The following is a 19477-nucleotide window of genomic DNA, read 5'->3' on the forward strand; positions in this document are numbered from 1 at the left end:
CTTGTGCTAGAGTGGCCTAGCTTGTATCTAACACTAATAACCTAATTCTGTCTGGTGAAAAGAAAATGTAGAAAAGATAAACTTACCAGCCGTTCTGCCATGACTAAGAGAGTGTTTACTGCATCCAGGCGATGACTAATATCCTCCCAATATGAAGTCAGGGTAACAACTGGCTTTGTGTGGGCCCAAGGCAGGTAATAATAGTAGTTCCCTGGTGTAGAACATTGAGGGTCAGGGACATTGTACACTCAAACAGCATGCTTATTAAAGAGATGTGCAAACTGGGTTATTGTTTCATTGTTTGCTTAGGAAATGGTCTAGGGTGGTAGGGTTCTTTAGTTTTATTCAATTAAGCAACTGAGGGATAGACAGAAAGTCCTTATTTATTCAGCCTGTTTTGAAAAACTCTCTAAAATGCCCTAGTAAACCAAACATAGCAATCTTTAGGATTTTTAGTGGTTTGGGATCATGTACCGGAACATCACTGATGATTACATAACACAGTAGCAGAAAATATAGAGAGCACAGGCAATTAGATTGAATGTGTTTGTCCCTGAAAACTGCTCTTCTAAATGAATATTTTTGTTAGAAGTGGGGCAAGAAAAAAGAACTTTCTGTTTTTTTAAAGACTTTGCTAGATACACGGGGTTTGGTATTGCTTAGAATTATTAGCCAAGTTTCTAGCATTTTATATTTTAACACTGCTTATACAAAAATTAGGTAAAAACTAGATGAATCTATTGGAACATTTGATCAGAATTTCTCCCTCATCTCTCTATGCTCTTAAACTACTTGTTAATATCTTTATTAGGGCATTCTCATACTCTGTCTTCTTATTATGATTTATTTTATATACTAGAATGTAAGTCCCTTAAAAACAGGGACTGTTTCTCATCCATCTTTGTGCAAGTACAGCTACTTAATCCGCACAGCATCTCTGAAGAAGATGAAGAAACTGATGGTAGAATTCAGTGATGTGGCTAAGGTCATAGTGCTGGTGAGTGACCGAGCAAAGACCAGAAGCTTGATTTTCCAGGCTCTGAGCAAGAGTCCCATTCAACTACTCAATCTAAGCGTGACTGGGGGCCTGTCAGGGCAGAGGTGAGAATAGGCGGGAGATGTGTTCAGGGAGCTCAGTGATCAGCAAGCTGCCATCTTGTGACTTTACAAAACAGAGCCAGTGTAAAATTTGGGCATGGGATGGGGTCAGGGGGCGCAGCACAGGGCCTGTGGCTTCTTTGGTTTGACTAGTCTTAAAGGTGCCTGAACTCCAGCCACCTCTCCTCCCCATTCACCCTTCTCCTTCCCACTAAGCGTGTACTGGAGGTAACGGCTGCCAGAGGGAGAACACGCTGCATGCTTCTTGTCCTGTGGGGCACCCACTCTAAACGCGCACGGGAGGGAACGTCAGTCTTACCATCAAATATGGCACGGCTGTACTGAGTGGTTGATGCCAAAGGCTTACAGGTTGAGTCAAACTTGTTGCCATAGTTCCCAATGCTGACTTCAAACTGAATGGCCTCGCCAACATCTTGCAGCATGGTGGCCGAATGGAACACAGCAGACAGGCTGTACTTTCGCCTTCGCTGATATTTCTATAAAGTATGAGCAGACATAAGTCTCAATGAAATGCATGTAGATTTACATGTAGATTTCTAGCAAATATAATTCGGAACCTAATAATTAGTGCTGAGTTAAATACCAGTGAAGAATGTTCCTGAATCTAGCAGTTTCCCTTGTACTCATACAAGTGGGCAAATATAGAATGTTCATTGCAGCACTGATTGAAATAGAGATAAAAATGAAAACCATACAAATATCTATTAATAGGCCCCTGGTTAAACAAATGTTGCCTCCATATAAATGAATAAAAATTCATAAAATATTTAGGTAGATTCACAAGTGCAAACATGGAAAAAGGGTATTTAAAAGTGAACCCATTAAGTATACATTTTAATATTGGCATATGCATGAAGAAAGTCTGGAATAATATAACTCAAATTGTTAACAGATACGTTGGGGAATGTAGAGAGCTTATGGTTAACTTTACTTTCTAACATACATTTTTCATTGTTTGAATTAAGTATTAATTTTCTAATCAGAAACAATAAAAACTTTTAATGTCAAATTTAAAAATAAGTGAAATTAGCCCAGCTGTTGTGGCTCAGTGATTGAGCATCGACCCATGAACCAGATCACAGATCACATGCCGGGTTTGGGGCTCGATCCCCAGTAGGGGGCGAGCAGGATGCAACCAATCAATGATGTTTCGCTCTCATTAATATTTCTATCTCTTTATCCCTCTCTCTTCCTCTCTCTCTCTCAAAATCAATAAAAACATATTAAAAATAAATGAAATTAGGTGAACTTATTTTTTCTGAAATAGAAATCAAACATTGTTTCCTTCCTTCTTTCTTTCTTTTGTTTTGTTTTGTTAATTACCAGTTTACTGAGTATGTGTGTGAGGGAGTGGAACATAGGGCCAACAATGAATGATCACATTGAGTATCCAGCAGCCTAGCAGGAATAACCAGGAGTCCTTGAGGTTTTCCTTCACGTGGGCATATAAAGTCTCTTGAATCCACATCCTGCCCCAAATCCTTGTTCAGATTGCTTCTCTCCTTTATGGATCACATCCCTACTTATCTTCTTTGCATCCTTCAGTCAAACCAAGCCATGCAATGGTTTAAATTGCTGTATTTGATTATTTAATACTGTCCACATCTAGAATTTGCTCTGGATCCCTGTAGATACCCAGTCTCTGTATACAATGGCCCAGCTTGGGGGTGAGAACATCAGTGGTTACTATAGTGCAGCCATATTGGCTATGTGCTCCATTGGTGAACTCGTGAGACCCATGAGTGCCAATATTCAAATTGCATGACAAATTTCTCACCATAGCAAGTTTAGCTCAAAAGCCTCTCAAGTTCAGAACTTCCAGTTCTGTAGTCCTTCAATTTGAGATTTAGAGACCACATGACTATCAAATTTTAACATATGATGATTTTTTTGGTTGTATTTGATTTTTTTCCCATTTCTACCTTGCTACCAATTTGTGTACCACAATTTAAGCAGTAGAGTAGTGATATCTTTCACCATTACAAAGCAAATAAAAATTACTTGATCCCTGTAGGATATTTATCAACTGGTTTTCTTTCTTTCCTTATTCATCTATACTATTAGCTTTATTCTATAAAATGAATCACAATCATGGCTGGGTCTTCTGGCTTGTATGATGCAAGAATGCAGTCATTCATTTAGAGAAGTACTCAGACAACTGTTTTGAAATTTTTTGTTTGGTAAAACACACAATGTAAAATTCATTCATCTTAGCTATATTTAAGTGTACAATTCGGTGACATTAAACACTCACATATTTGTGCTACCATTACCCCCATCTATCCATGGCACTCTTCCATTTAGAAAACTTCAGGACCCATTAAACACAGCAACAAACCAGAAGTTGTTACCACTGACAGGAACAAGGGGAAAGGCTTTTATAGAGCAGATGTAGAAGGTAGGCAAGGAAATTATTTGATTGGTTACAGCTTAAATGAATGCATTATTTGGGATAGCCTAGTTAGCTATTTGTGATTTGTTCTCCTTTGATTTCCATCTCTTAGCCTTAAGGTATTTATAGGCTTAGGTTTTGGTTGCTCCCATAGGCTGCCAAGGCTCTATAGCCACCTCGGCCTAATGTCCTCCTGGTTTAATCAATTTAACAGTATGCATATACCATATTTTGTTTATCCATTCATCTATCAATGGATTCATGGGCTGCTTACACCTTTTGCCTATTGGGAATAATGCTAATATGAACATGGGTGTACAAATATCCAATTGAGCCCTTGTTTTCAATTATTTGGGTAACTGCAAACTGCTGGATCATATGGTGATTATATTTTTAACTTTTTAAGGACTATTTTAAGAATGTCTGACAGTGACCGCAGCTTATTTTCTTGAAGAACCCCAGGACATCCCACGGTTACAAAATCTCCATTTTGGTTGAAGGAGTTTCCAACATGGTATAATTGAAACCTCCAATAGGATTTCAATAGAAACCCTTCTGAGTCACACTATTTTTTGAAAGTCTTTCTAAAACATTGGTTAGTAATCTTAGCTGCATGTTGAATCACCTGAAGAGCTTTAAAATATACTTATGCCTGGAACTCACTTCCTGAGATTTTGCTGGAGGAATTTTGAATTTAAACGCATCCCTACCTTAGTCCACAAAAGAGAGGGGCTTGGGAGATTTAACAGCACACAATTAAACCCCCTAAACTATCCATGGTTTAGTAATATTTTGGAAAATCCAAATTTGATTGGAATTGTTGTGCAAAAGTGACAAAGTAGAAAGTTATTTGTATTAGTCAGAACTTACATATGCAGCACAACAAGAAAAAAGTGATCAGTTAATGGAGCCATCTGTTAATGCAGGGGCTGCGGGGAACAGAGAAGGTGTGTGAGGAGGCTCTGTGTAGGAGCAGGGATGCTCTCCGGCTGGGCTGGCTCTGCCTGCACACCTTCGCAGGCCCATGATTCCATTAGAACTCTCTGGATTTCCCCATGAATAATTTGCAGTCACCTGCAGAAGCCCTGATAGGACCCTCACCCTAGAGCAGTGATGGCGAACCTTTTGAGCTCAGTGTGTCAGCATTTTGAAAAACCCTAACTTAACTCTGGTGCCATGTCACATATAGAAATTTTTTGATATTTGCAACCATAGTAAAACAAAGACTTATATTTTTGATATTTATTTTATATATTTAAATGCCATTTAACAAAGAAAAATCAACCAAAAAAAATGAGTTCGCATGTCACCTCTGACACGCGTGTCATAGGGTCGCCATCACTGCCCTAGAGGCTCTGGGCTGAGACAATAATTCAGGCTTCTGACCATCACTACAACTCCCAACAGAGCAGGTACACACTGTGAGCAAGCTGCTCAAGATGGAGCAGCTCCTTGGACCACTTTGCAGGTCCAGATTGTAAGAGGGGTGCCCCTACCTTCTGCTTAACTGACCTAGAGCAAGGCTGTCCTGGAGTCCTGCACCTGGGAACTCAGCCCTTCTCCCAGCTCTTTCCCACTTCCCCTGTGCCCTCAGGGTACAAGGATTAGGGAGAAGGCGCAATCAACACCATTTAGGGAAGTCTGGAGCCTTAGCTTGGTCAGGGCCCTCCCTTAGGAGCCTTGGGACAAAACTGCCTACAACAAAGAAAATTAAACATATAAATTATGGTCTATTGGACACAGGTGGGTGTTCTTTCTTTTTCAGGACCTTGAGGCTCTCCTGATCATCAATGACTAACTCAATGCACTTTGTAGATGGAGTTGGTATAGGGTAGAGTTTAGATGTGAATTTGGGAAAGGGAGTGATTTTTGTCAAGCAGGATAAAGGGTAGCAGGTAATAGCTCCTCAAGGTGGCTGTGAGCCAACAAGGCATGGAATATTAGGGTCAAGGAGACTATATGTCAAAGAAAATTGCCCAACTTGTCATCTTGGTCTGTTTACTAAATATGACTGACAACTGGTGATAAAACAAATCTCATTGCCCCCATTGGGCTGTTGTAGACAGGTCAAGAGGGCATTGAAGGGCACTTACTATGACTCCAACTTCAGTTCCTGGATGTCCCCTTCAGGCCCATTTGTTCAGGTAGGCCAGTACTAGCCATCCCACCACCAATCCTCTACAACACCCTTTTCTGTACTAAGCAGTATTTATCCACACTCCAACACTTACCTCAACAACCAGCAGGTCATCATTTGAAATGGACTGAAGCCTTTTCTCTGGTGGTGTCTTTTCAAGAAGAGTGCTCAGTTCAACCAAGATTCTACCTCTGTAGGCAACTCCTTCTCCCTGAAAGGCAACCACACAGAATTATTCCTCTAGGCATGAACAACAGCAGAAAGAATGGTCTCTCTACTCCGGCTAATCCAGCTACAAAAAGTTTTTCCTTCCACAGCCCTAATTTCCAAAATGAATCATTAATTCTCTCAGCTGGATTTAGATCTTTGGTATCTAAAAAAAGAAACAGTGACTTCAGGTGGCAATCCGAAGAGAGACGGGGGAGCTGGGCTGAAAGAGATCTTAGCCATGACTGAGGTGGGGGGAGTGACAGTGGAAGGGACTCAAAGTCTCCCTCACCCCACTTCAGCAGAGCAGCTCTACATTGATCTACAGTAACTTTTTTCCTCTTCGCAGAATAGGAAGGCTGCCATGTTGGCAACCAGGGCAAGTCTCAGAGCAGCCAGGAAGTAAAGGAGGAAGATGTTCTGTGCAGCTGAGTGTGAGGATGGATATCAGATATTCCCTCACCATACCTGGCCGTGTTGGCAATAGAATCTTCTGAGAGGAAGAGAAGTCTCCACCCTCCTCCTTTTAGGGCAGTGGTTCTCAACCTTCCTAATGCCGAGACCCTTTAATACAGTTCCTCATGTTGTGGTGACCCCCAATTTCATTTTTACAAATTGAACATAATTAAAGCATAGTGATTAATCACAAAAACAATATGTAATTATATATGTGTTTTCTGATGGTCTTAGGCGACCCCTGTGAAAAGGTCGTTTGACCTCCAAAGGGGTCGCGACCCACAGGTTGAGAACCCCTGTTCTAGGGCTTTTTTCTTTCTTTCTGGGTTTGGGGAACTAACTAAAAGATTACTTCGGCTTCTAATGGAATAGAAAGATCACTTCCCATATCTGGATCTCCATGTCCTCACCTTCAAAATAAAGAGGTTGGATCAGGCCAGAGATAGCAAAGAGTTTCACCAGGCATGTCACCTCCAATCATTTGGTAAATTCCTAGAACATGGTGTTGAACAGAATTCTGAGGCAGCACATTTGCTGACTAGCAAAGAAATCCAGCATTGATTCTTGACATCTGTTCTAAGTATAGGGAATAGCCATGCAATGTACTGGCAATTACCACATCAGATGACCTCCAGGATCCTTTCCTATTCTTACAATCTAAGACTTGAGCATGAGATGTCTATCCTCCAACACTTGATCAGTTATGTGGTAGGTCTGTGTGTGTGTGTGTGTTTGCATGCGCGTGTGTGTGTGTGTGTATGGGGGGAGGTACCCTAAATATGAGACTTAATTACAACCATTACAAGAAGGAATCTCATTAACAGTGTTCATTAATAACAAACCTTAATTGAGAAACCAACCTTTCCAGTATTTAGCTCATCGTAGGGGTCTGGGAATCCTGTGTATTCTCTGGGGCTTCCGTAAAGGTTCAGATAACAAGGTCCAAATGTTGGAATAAAGCCCACCTCTGTTTCTCCTGTATTTGCTGAGAGATAATGTCATCATTAAATTTTAGGCTTTTAAACATTTGATCTGTTGAAATAAATATTAGTTATTAGTTGGCTGGGTGAGAGTATTTTTCTCCATTTTGTGAGTTAGTTGTTGTGTGTGTGTTTGCATGCGCGTGTGTGTGTGTGTGTGTGTGTATGGGGGGAGGTACCCTAAATATGAGACTTAATTACAACCATTACAAGAAGGAATCTCATTAACAGTGTTCATTAATAACAAACCTTAATTGAGAAACCAACCTTTCCAGTATTTAGCTCATCGTAGGGGTCTGGGAATCCTGTGTATTCTCTGGGGCTTCCGTAAAGGTTCAGATAACAAGGTCCAAATGTTGGAATAAAGCCCACCTCTGTTTCTCCTGTATTTGCTGAGAGATAATGTCATCATTAAATTTTAGGCTTTTAAACATTTGATCTGTTGAAATAAATATTAGTTATTAGTTGGCTGGGTGAGAGTATTTTTCTCCATTTTGTGAGTTAGTTGTATTAGTGGAAATTATAAGTACTTGTGAGACTTGCCAGTTTCCCTTTTCTTATTGCTATAAAGTATTAAATAAAAACATTCAGAGGTAATTCAAGTAAACACGTTATTCTTAAAAAAAGACAACGTTATTCAAATGAAAGAATAATAAGGATTTCAAAAAGATCTTCACATTTTTTTGTAAGTTTATAATTGGCATCATGTTAAACATGTCATTGGCAATTGGGGTAAAGAGTATATTGTTTGGGGAAGTCATTTAAATGATATATATCAGATTAACTTTGTTCCAAAAAATGTGATTTAGTTTCAAGTTAAAATATATGAGATTTAAAATTTTTATATGTAACAATAAACTGCCTGCCTGTGGTGATAAGACCATATGATATTCATTAAACAGCATGAAGTCCCCATTCACTACATTCTGTCTCTGATGAACAAACAATATGCTCCTTAGTTCTGCTACCTGGTCTTAGCAAGAGTATTCACCAATGAGGGGCACTGAGGGCGATGTTAGGAATTAGCAGGGTCAAAGGGAGATTGTGGGGAAATGTAAGAGCTGTATGGGTTTGATAGATGACAAACCTATCTAAACTTCAGCGCCCTCATCTACCGGGGGAACAACATCTGCCCTAGGAGAGTTGTGATGGTCAAGTGAGAGAGCACTGAGCAAACTTGCAATAAATGGTGAGAGCTGTGCAAACCAAAGGACAGGTTATGACCCCTCATGTTTGGAAGATGAAGACCTTCAAGGTACAAAGCGGAAAACAGTATCTTCCAACCTAGAGATCCATGTTGAAAGTGGGGGAAAGTCATTTCATACGTTTTGAACAATTGATTTAGTGCCCTATATCTTTCTGTACGAAACCTAAACAGCATTAACAAAAAAATGTTATGTCTCACAAACAGTTATTGTCAATGAAGCCAATAGGATAGTTTGCATCTAGGTGAAAACATGAGACACGGAGCAATGCCTGGTTGCACATCTGTTTTAAGCTTAGCCATGCAGGACAACTATACAGCACTAACACAAAAATTATTTTTAAGACAGCAAAATGTTGTAAATAAAAAAGGGTTTAAAGGCAATCAAATGATAAGAGTAAATAGGAAGCTCTAGAAGATAGCAAAATTACAAAGCATAAACCTGTATATGATGCAGCCCCAGATCCCGAAGATGAGAAATCTACATAGTAAAAATACAATTGGTTAAACAAAATGAGAAACACAGCATTATAAAAGAGACATTGAAACGTTAACCAAATCCAGACCTAAGCAACACCAGAAAAAATCCAAATTCGGACCCAAGCCACATGACCCTATTATAATTTGTACAAATATCATTGGTTAAATGCAAAATGGCTCAATACTTTGTGACAACATGAAATAATCCAGTCTCTCCAGTCCCAGGGCCACCAGGCATCTGAGAAGGGTCAGGTTCTCGCCACCAAAGGAGGCCTGGTGATGCTACCAACATTTTGTGTTTTTAATAAAATATTTGCTTGTCTTATGTCTCGCTTAGTTGGGGTCAAGGCTAGAAAATCCAAGTTAATGTAGTCTGAGGCCTGTAGTTTATGGTACATTGCTTATTTTTCTTGGGGAGATGGATGCTGCTCATTATTATTTAGAGACCCTGTAACAGACTGTCTGAAGGGCCCGCAGGGAGAGAAGACCTCAGAGACAGGGGCTGAAGCTAACAATTTCTGTTTTTATAAATGATGGCTGTTACCACCATATCACTATGAAAAAGGCTTGTTTTAATATTTCTTGAATAATTATCTTTAGGTAATTATCTAATAACTTCTTGCTAATGATACATGAATTTAATAACATTTACCTTCCCTCCATATAGTTATAGCATCATTTAAAATTACTCATTTGGTTACCTTTAACCAACAGATTTAACCTAGTCTTTAATCAATCTTTATCGAACCAATGATTTCATTCAGTCTTTATATCTGGATTCTTCACTTCATAAGAAGAGGCTAGTAACCCATCTACTTTTCCCTCCACTCCTCTTCCTTTTCTTCCTTCTAATCTCTATTTTCTGTACTTTCACTTTTACATTGCAATGGGTGATGAAATTTACATTCTGCTTAGAACTTTGACTACCGACTTAATAAAAAAAAAAACAATAATAATGCTTACAGTATAACAACCATACCAATATTGTTCTCTGCAGAGAAAAGGAAAGTATAATTACATTTCCTTTGTTACCTGCTGCTCCAGCAGCATGGTCCCCTATGCCACTCAGCAGAGAATATTCCGATGAAATCTCTTTCCTAACTCCTACCATTTGCCTAAAATATTTGGACTTTATATTTGGACTATATCTACTTTGTTCAGTTTTTCTCAGAATTTCTAATTGCCCTATTTTTCCTTCTTGAGAGAGGAAATCTATAGCTTCTTTACCATATCTCTATTATCTTCCAGATTCTTACTCATGCTATGTATTGTTTAGATTAACATTGAAAAAACAACAACTCACAAACCTATAAGGTCCTCTCTTGAACAACATGAGCGGCACCTTAGGTTTCCCAAGACAAAATCTTGTCTCAAATTCTCTCACTTTACTCAATATGTTGAATCTATTAGCAATTATAAGAATTTTCGTTATTTTATTTAGACAACAAAAAATAAGCTGCTGTTATTATTGCTTAACACTAAATATTTTATCTTACCATCTTAATTTTTCTCCTTCATTTCCTATTATAATTTCTGACATACACACAAAACCATAATGCCAGGTATAAGCAATTAGTTCTCAGTATGGAAAACATCAAAAAGAAAAGTGTAGTGGTTATTGATGCCTGTTAGCACAAAATGCATAAAAACAAAATACACATGATCTTAGGGAGCAAAGATTACATGGTTCGTTGCCATCTGGCCTCCTGGTTCCTGCCAAGGAAATCAGTTAAGAAAGGGAGTATAATTTATATTTTAGTGAAATTGTTTCAATGCCAATCTGAAAAATAAGGTGCTAAGCACTCTGTATTGACACTCAACGTTTATAAAACAGCTTCTGGGAAAGAATTTTTGGATGGGAGCAAGAAAGCTAAAATCTTCAAACTGTTAGTTGCCTTAATTACTAATGACTAATTAGTTGTTTTCTGATCATCACCAGAACATCCCTGAAATGGTTCACTAGGCTCATCACATTTGGCTTTTAAGAAACCAAGTCCATTGCCATGGGGCTACCCCAGCTCATTCCTTCAGAAGTTCTGCACCTTGTCTTATTCCAGCCCTGCTGTGTGACTTACCTTCCACTTCCCCGCCAGAGGCAGCAATTTTAGAAAGCTGTAGATATGTTGTTCCAACTACATCATTTTTGGTAAGACGGTCCCTGTGTAAAAAAACAGGTTAAGGCCTCCACCTATGAGGATGTATCTTCATTTCAACAATAATAAGATAGAGCTGGCAAAGACCCTAGACCTCAGAAATCATTGTCCAGTGGGCCTCAGCATTACTGCACTTTTAAAAAATCACTTGAACACCCCCCACTCTCATCTCCTATTCAAGCTTTTGATTCACTAAAAGTAGGGGTGAAGAACAAGTCTGCATTTATAACAGGTATATTTCCTAATTCATTCTGATGCAAATGGTCCTCCAACCATCCTTTAAGAAACACTGATCTAGTTGGACAACTCATTTCATTTATGGAAACTGAGATTTTTACAGAAGTCATGAGATTTGCATATGGCCACACTCAATACTATTATCATAAAATGAATGAACCAAGTATAGGCACATTGTATAAGGAGTGTAACATAATCATATTACATAGAATAAGTGTATGTCTTATTTTAGCGTGTTCATACTAATTACTATGCTGGTTTAATAACTACAGTGGACTATATTTAAGGGTCCTTCATAGGGAGAAAAATTCCTTTTCAATTCGATTTAAATACTTATTGAGCACTACTGTGTGATAGATACTATTTTTCTGACTATAGTTGCTTGCCTAGAACCTAAATCTTATTATCTATATGGTAGGGACAAATTTGCCCACTATAAGTATATATAACTTTGTGTATCTCTCTTTGGGTACCTTAGTCTGTGAACCTAACTCATGAAATGCTCTCTGGCCAAGCACATAGTAGGTGTAAAAAATAAGGTTTATATTAATAACATCCTCTCTTTAATTCCTCCTCTTCTTTATACCATTTAGTGGCATACCCACTCCAAAGATTAGGACTCCATGGGAGGGAGGAAAGACTCAGTATTTTGAGGAAAGGTTATTCTACAATATAATATTATATATTATAGTATTATTATATATGATATACAGGGTTGGGCAAAAATAGGCCTGGGAAATAACACAATAGTATGGAAAATAACACAATAATTTATAAATAGTAATACAAGAATAAACTCTGTGTTTTGTGCACTCACAACTGTAAAGCTACTTTCACCCCACTCTGTTATATATAATATAACACAGTATATAGTATACTAGAGGCCCGGTGCATGAAATTCATGCACTCGGGGGTAGGGGTTGTCCCTCAGCTCAGCCTGTGCCCTCTCGCAGTCTGGGAGCCCTTGGGGAATGTCTGACTGATAGCTTAGCCGGGCATGAGCCTGGCGTCTGCCCCCTGGTGGTCAGTGCATGTCATAGCGACCGGTTGTTCTGCCTTTCGGCCAACTTGCATATTAGCCTTTTATTATATAGGATAATAATATTAGGATGTAGAAAATTACTAATTAAACACAATTGGCATGAGAGCTTGCAGCTTTTCTGTCCATCCAGAAGGGTCTAGACTAAATTAAAGAATCCTTAGCTTTCCTTCAAGGTATTATGCAAATATTCTACAAGGTATGTAACCTCAGATCTGGATCCAAGAAATCCCCAGTTAAAAGGGTTTCTCTGTGCATCCTAATTTGCACTATTGCTTTGGTGGGGTAGACAATGTCAGGAACAAACCCTACATGTGTATTGACCACAGGCAACTCTGATTCAATCAGCAATTAGCCCACTGCAGAGCCTGTAGGCCAGAGTGGTCACCCAAGCTACACAGAGTTCAAACCCACACTCCCAAGGGCTCCTGGAGCTCCTTCAGACTGTCACCCAAGGGTTCTAAGTGCCTTAAAACTAGCTCACACTCATGGGAAAGGACACTTTGTCATAGGCCCCTTCCTGGCTCTCAATTAACTGATAATGATGGGGTCATTGAACAAAATGAAGCCTTTTCTCTTCCCAAAGTGCCCTGTTGCCATGGTACCAAGAGGGTATTGACATGGAAGTCAAAAGCATCTGGCTAATGGAAAAGCTAAGGCCAAACAGGAGGCCCAACTGACTAACTATCTAAGTGACTGTGGGCAAGTTACCTCTCTGAGCTTTAGTGTCTTCATCTGTAAAACGAACTAATCATGGTCACTAGTAGCAAACATCATAATAAACACTGATAATGATGGTGATGATGATGATGATGATGATATTTGCCATTCTCAGGGAGCTAAAGGCTGCTAATTGAATGCCCCATCTAACTAGAATATACTCAAGAATGGTCTCATTGTGGCCAGTCACTGCTAGGAGGTTGGTCTAATAAAAATCCCATCAGAACCTTTCAAAGAATTTCCTGCATTCAGATAGGTATCTCCGTCCATTTTCCTTTCTAACAATAATAGTAACAGCACGTTTTGGTGATTCTTCCCAAGAAGTGATTTACTCCATGTCTGAGGTCCATTTTGGGCAGCCTAATGGTATTTCATTCATTATCTTGGGCATTTTCAGATCATTTCTTCCTTCTTTGTTTATGAACAGTTGAACTAAGATATTCAAAATTCTTCTGCAACAACACTATTATCATTTTTAAAGAAAACATCCAGTTCTAAGAACAGTTTACTCCTTCCCTCTGGGAGAAAAGCAAATATGCTAAAATGTAAGAGTCAGGTGATCTAGAGTAATGTTCCTTAATATCCAAATGTTTTATTTTTTAATTCTGAATTAGACACAAGTCCATTTTTAACTCACCAGTCATATATTGTTAGTTTTATTTTTTCACACACTGACGGAAACTGTGCAAAAGAAAACAAAAAGGTAGTTATTTCTCAATTTACTCAGTAACTATGAAAGTAAGTAGTCTTATTTTTCTGAAAGAAAAGGAAGTCAAACCTTGATCTGGAGATTAACGACTTGATTCCACTCAGGGTTTGCATTTTTCTCAATTATATTTGTGCAGACCTGTAAAATCGTCAAAGCAAAACAGTAGGTATTCAAGTTTCTAATTTCTAAAAGTTTATAATATATGCATACTAGATTATGACTCTAGCAGTTTACTTATAAGTTATATACTTAGTAACCTGGTTAAAGGTTATTTTTCTTGATAATGATTTGGTAAAATATGACATGGGTTTAAGATCTCTGCTACTTCCGTGGCTAAAAGTTTTCAATTGCCAGATTTCTAACATTCTGCGCGTGCAATGAGGCAAGATTAATGTTTATTGAGCACTCATGACATACTGCCTAATAACCATATCTTCATTAGCATGTCCAAACAGGTCTTTTGATTCTGCGCACCCAACCCCTCCTCTGTCTCCCCAAAGTGGCTCCTGTCCCAGTCTTTCCATCATTATTCACCAGGTGGCTTAGGCTTACAACAAGTCAGCCACCTCTCTCTCCCCATCACACACCTCATCCAATCCATGAGTAAATCCTGACACCCTCATCTTCATGTGGACCCTGATCTGCCCCAGACACCTGCAGTTGGCTCCTACCTAGATGGTCACTTCCTCTCCTGCCTGCTCACTGTCACGTCACTCCCCTGTGTAGCCTCCTCCATGAGCTCCCAGTTACACTTAGAATAAAGTCCAAGTCCGACCTCTGGCTGACAAAGACCTACTGCCCCACCACCCACATCTCTCTAACCTTCTCTCTTAGTTTTCCCCTTTGCTCGCCACTCCAGCCACCTGGATGTTCTTTGGCTGCAAATGTGTCTCCTCCTTGGGGCTTTTATATCTGCTATTCCCTCTTTCTGGAAGCTTCCCCACCTCCCACTCCCCACCCCAGACCTCTGCATCATCCAGGCCTCTGCGCAATGTCCCTTCCTTAAAGGTGGCCACATGATATCCTAGCTAAATACCCCTTCAACCCCACACAATCACTTCTTGTCCCCTGCTTTATCTTCTGTGTAGTGCTTGGCACTATCTGGAGTTATTTAATGACTTGTTAGCTTGTTTATTGTTGTCCCTTAAGCTCCACGAGAGCAATGGCTCACTTCTATATCCCAGCACATAGGACAGTTTCAAATACTAAATAGACTTCCAACAATTACTTCTCGAACTGATGAGTCCTTTCAACACTCCTATGAGAATCTTATTATCCTCATTAATATTTCAGGAAATTGAGACTCAGGGGTTACAATATTTGCCTTAACTGCCTATGGAGTGGGGTAAAATCTGAATTTAAATCAGGCCTCTCACTCCAGACCTCAGGGCTTTTCGGCTGCTCTCCATCGACTCCTAGGAAATGAAGCCCAGTCCATGTGTCATTTGCCAAATCTCCCTTTCATAAACAAATGGTTCAACTACGTAGAAAATACTAGTTTTCATGCCTACAGTTGTCCATGGTGGGGTGTTATTCTACTATGCAATCCCACTCTCCAGTCTTTGACGACATTTGTAGATAAAAGTGGTGGTTACCTGTGTTTTTACACCAAGAGTCCCCCAGCTTTCCCCAGAGGACCAGGATGGGGTCCCCTGCCTGAACCTCTAGTTTCAGCAACTCCCCAGGGCATGGGAGGTGGGAAACATGACAGAAGTGGACAGCTGGGCACTGGGGAGCTAGACTCTAGAACAGTGGTTCTCAACCTTCCTTATGCCACAACCCTTTAATACAGTTCCTCATGTTGTGGTGACCCCCAACCATAAAATTATTTTCGTTGCTACTTCATAACTGTAATTTTGCTACTGTTATGAATCGTAATGTAAATATCTGATATGCAGGATGTATTTTCATTGTTACAAATTGAACATAATTAAAGCATAGTGATTAATCACAAAAACAATATGTAATTATATATGTGTTTTCCGATGGTCTTAGGCAACCCCTGTGAAAGGGTCGTTCGACCCACAGGTTGAGAACCACTGCTCTAGAACACTTACCAGGGATTATGACAGCTAGCTAGGGAGCTTGCTTAAGATTAAGATAACATTTGGACCTGGGAAATAATCCAAATAATTCAGTAGTAGCTTTCGCAATTTACATTTTTCAAAAGATTGTTTTCCAATTTGAGTTCTGCATACTTTCCACTGCAAAATAAACCTGGGGAGAGTCTGGCATGTGCAGACTCAGATAATCCGCGTTCCTGCAGGGTGCCCGCTCATCGGGGGCCACTTCAGCAAAGAGTTAGCAGGAACTCACACCAAGGGAAGCAGAGGTTTATATAGTATTTATTTCTAGAGGCATCTGCATTTAGATCACACACAAACCTTTTTTCCAGCAAAGGAAACTTCTACAAAGGGATCCACTAGGTTCTTCTTGTCTGCAGTGCCTCCAAAGATTTCCTTTACCGTCTGAGAGAAGGCATCGTCCACTGGAAAGTAACATGTCACACGGCAGAAATTAAATCTGATTCTCTTAAAGAATTAGAAGTCACTCAACAAAATTAAAAATGTTCTCCTATACACGAACACTGTGGCAACAAAAATTGTTCTCAAAAGTAGCACTGTGTTGCAGAAATTCCTTGTGTCTTGGTTGAGAGAGAAAATGTTTTCTCCCCAAAGAGTTTTAAAATCAATAGGAACACCTTGAAAAATAAATTGATAAAATATTCTGTTGAGAATCAATCATTTATTGAGGAGAAAGTAGAAATAAAAAGTTCATTCAGGGAGGGTAAGAGACAACTCTCAAACTCAGGCCTGGTTTTAATTTGGAAAAGGTGCTTTAGGCCAAAATGATATCGGCCTAGTCTGACTTTTCAGATAAATTCAGGGAAATTTGACATAATCATAAATAACACATTTAATCACTTATAAACAGCAGATTTCTCTATTTTATTTTATTTTATTTTATTTTATTTTTTTTTTTTTTTTTCTTGTTTTGTGTTTGTATGTTTTTCCCTATTTATTTTTAAATAATTTCAGATAAATTCAGGGAAATTTGACATAATCATAAATAACACATTTAGTCACTTATAAACAGCAGATTTCTCTATTTTAACAAACTAGATTATGTAGATAGGAATTTTAATGTGTTTTAATTTATTTACCTCATTCAAAATATTTCTGAGGAAAATATGGTATGGGGAGTCATTATAGGGACTTTAAAAAGGGAAGGGGGTGTTCTCAGGGAAAGAAGTGGCCAATGAAGCGATCATGGCCTGAGTAGTGGGTGCCGCCCCCGGCAACTTGAAGAGGAGTCCTTTGTCCCAGGGTCCAACAGGAAGAACATAAGCCAGGCCAGGAGGACAGGATGCTGGGCCTCAGCAATGACATTGGACTAACTGGACTAGTCTCTATGAACATCAAATGCATCCAATCTCTTAAAACACATATCTCCTAATACAATACTGACAGACTTTTACTTATTGGCATTTAACCACCCTTTGCTTGGCCATTTTTAATAATCCAATGGCAAACACATTTATTTGTTTATAAAATTTCACATTTTCGTTTGGGATGAAAGGAGTTGGAAGTGCTGACTGCTGACCTCTCTATGGTATTCTCTAGAACAACGAGAAGATCTGACTTTTCAGATAAATTCAGGGAAATTTGACATAATCATAAATAACACATTTAGTCACTTATAAACAGCAGATTTCTCTATTTTAACAAACTAGATTATGTAGATAGGAATTTTAATGTGTTTTAATTTATTTACCTCATTCAAAATATTTCTGAGGAAAATATGGTATGGGGAGTCATTATAGGGACTTTAAAAAGGGAAGGGGGTGTTCTCAGGGAAAGTAGCCAATCCTGAAGCGATCATGGTATGAGTAGTGGGTGCTGCCCCCGGCGACTTGAAGAGGAGTCCTTTGTCTTAGGGTCCAACAGGAAGCACATAAGCCAGGCCAGGAGGACAGGATGCTGGGCCTCAGCAATGACATTGGACTAACTGGACTAGTCTCTATCAGCATCAAATGCATCCAATCTCTTAAAACACATACATCCTAATACGACTTTTACAGACTTTTACTTAACCACCCTTTGCTCACAGGGAGCAACAAATTACTCTCCACATCGTCACTGTCATTATCACGATCTGGTTTCTCAGGCTGTTGGGGACACACAATAACAAATTACACACACACAGAAGTGCAGCGCTTGGAAGAACCCAAACTGATGCTTGTAAAACCACACCAATCAGAGCCGTTTCCATTAGGATTTCCTGTTTCAGGCTTAAGAGTTCAGCCACCAATTCAACAAAACTGCTCCACAAAATTCAATACGTATGTTTCTTTCATCAAGACACCATAAGAAAATAATGTGTTCTGTAATTTTATGAGCACAAAATAGTAGAGGGGCCAGAGGGAGGGAGAGAAGGGAGGAGGGAAGGAGGGAGGGAGGGTGGGAGGGAGAGAGGGGAGAGAGAGAGAGAGAACCTGAAATTCTTCTGATTTCTCTCTGCCCGCTCCTTATTCCTGGGTTTGCTGCCTAATCTTCTAGATGACATTGTCCTTTTAGGTAGCAATGTCTGATTCTGCAAGTGAGCTATGCTCTATAGATAAACTCATGCAACAAAGTCCTAAAAACACACATATCTATACTGAATGAAACACCCACTCACAGACACCAGGAAGGCGTCTAAGTAAGCTAGAAAATAATTCTGCCACGAAGAAAAGAAGAGCTTTTGAAAAACAGGAGGAGTTGGGGGTTTACAGTTCTTAATTAGAAGCTGGGCTCCGCTTAAGTACTGATGCCTCCTTGCTTAACCCTTGGTCCTATTTTGCAGTGAAAAGCGTAAATGGCAGAAAATGCAGGTGCTCACAGGAGGCTCATCTCCAGTTCCCAGGACAAACATGCTGACTTTCATGTAACCTTTAGCACCCGAGCTGGCATCTTCGGGGTCATTGAGAAGAAGCCACTTTCTCATGACAGCGTGACCTAAAATAAAAAAGGAGTAAAGGACAAGGACACTTTAAAGAGAAGCCGACAGGTCTGTGCTTTCATCTGCTGTTAAGACAAACAAACATTTCCTCTAAAGCAGCGGTTCTCAACCTGTGGGTCACAACCCCTTTGTGGGTCGAACGGCCCTTTCACAGGGGTCGCCTAAGACCATCAGAAAACACATATATAATTACATATTGTTTTTGTGATTAATCACTATGCTTTAATTATGTTCAATTTGTAACAATGAAAATACATCCTGCATATCAGATATTTACATTACGATTCATAACAGTAGCAAAATTACAGTTATGAAGTAGCAACGAAAATAATTTTATGGTTGGGGGTCACCACAACATGAGGAACTGTATTAAAGGGTTGGCATTAGGAAGGTTGAGAACCACTGCTCTAAAGTGTCATCATAACACGCCAATTTCCCCAGATGAGAGTCTGAATTAATGTCCTCCATTCTGCACGGCCTCCATCCCTATCCTGCCCCGTGTAACCCAAACAAGGCTCTCTACACTCTATGAATGGGTTTCATCATTGGACTTTGACAAGATGCAAATATCCTCATAAAACAGAGGAATTACCTATTTGTGAACATTAAGATAATTACCATTAGATTTTAAAAAATAAAATCC

At 39.3% G+C, this 19477-nt stretch overlaps 1 protein-coding gene across 1 annotated transcript in view; it reads right to left on the minus strand.

The window, feature by feature from the left end:
- MYOF (myoferlin) overlaps positions 1-19477 on the minus strand; it is a 142731-nt gene that overhangs the window by 63212 nt on the left and 60042 nt on the right. Inside the window, exons 11-21 of the mRNA XM_005884066.2 lie at positions 18715-18830; positions 17923-18001; positions 16218-16321; positions 13903-13971; positions 13762-13805; positions 11051-11133; positions 8938-8976; positions 7559-7683; positions 5743-5859; positions 1418-1595; positions 87-211 (exon numbers count right to left, since the gene is read on the minus strand). Coding sequence (XP_005884128.1) covers positions 87-211; positions 1418-1595; positions 5743-5859; positions 7559-7683; positions 8938-8976; positions 11051-11133; positions 13762-13805; positions 13903-13971; positions 16218-16321; positions 17923-18001; positions 18715-18830 — 1079 coding nt within the window. The remainder of the gene's footprint in view (positions 1-86; positions 212-1417; positions 1596-5742; positions 5860-7558; positions 7684-8937; positions 8977-11050; positions 11134-13761; positions 13806-13902; positions 13972-16217; positions 16322-17922; positions 18002-18714; positions 18831-19477) is intronic.

This window comes from Myotis brandtii, unplaced genomic scaffold (assembly GCF_000412655.1).
Source record: "Myotis brandtii unplaced genomic scaffold, ASM41265v1 scaffold810, whole genome shotgun sequence".
Classification (NCBI taxonomy): domain Eukaryota; kingdom Metazoa; phylum Chordata; class Mammalia; order Chiroptera; family Vespertilionidae; genus Myotis; species Myotis brandtii.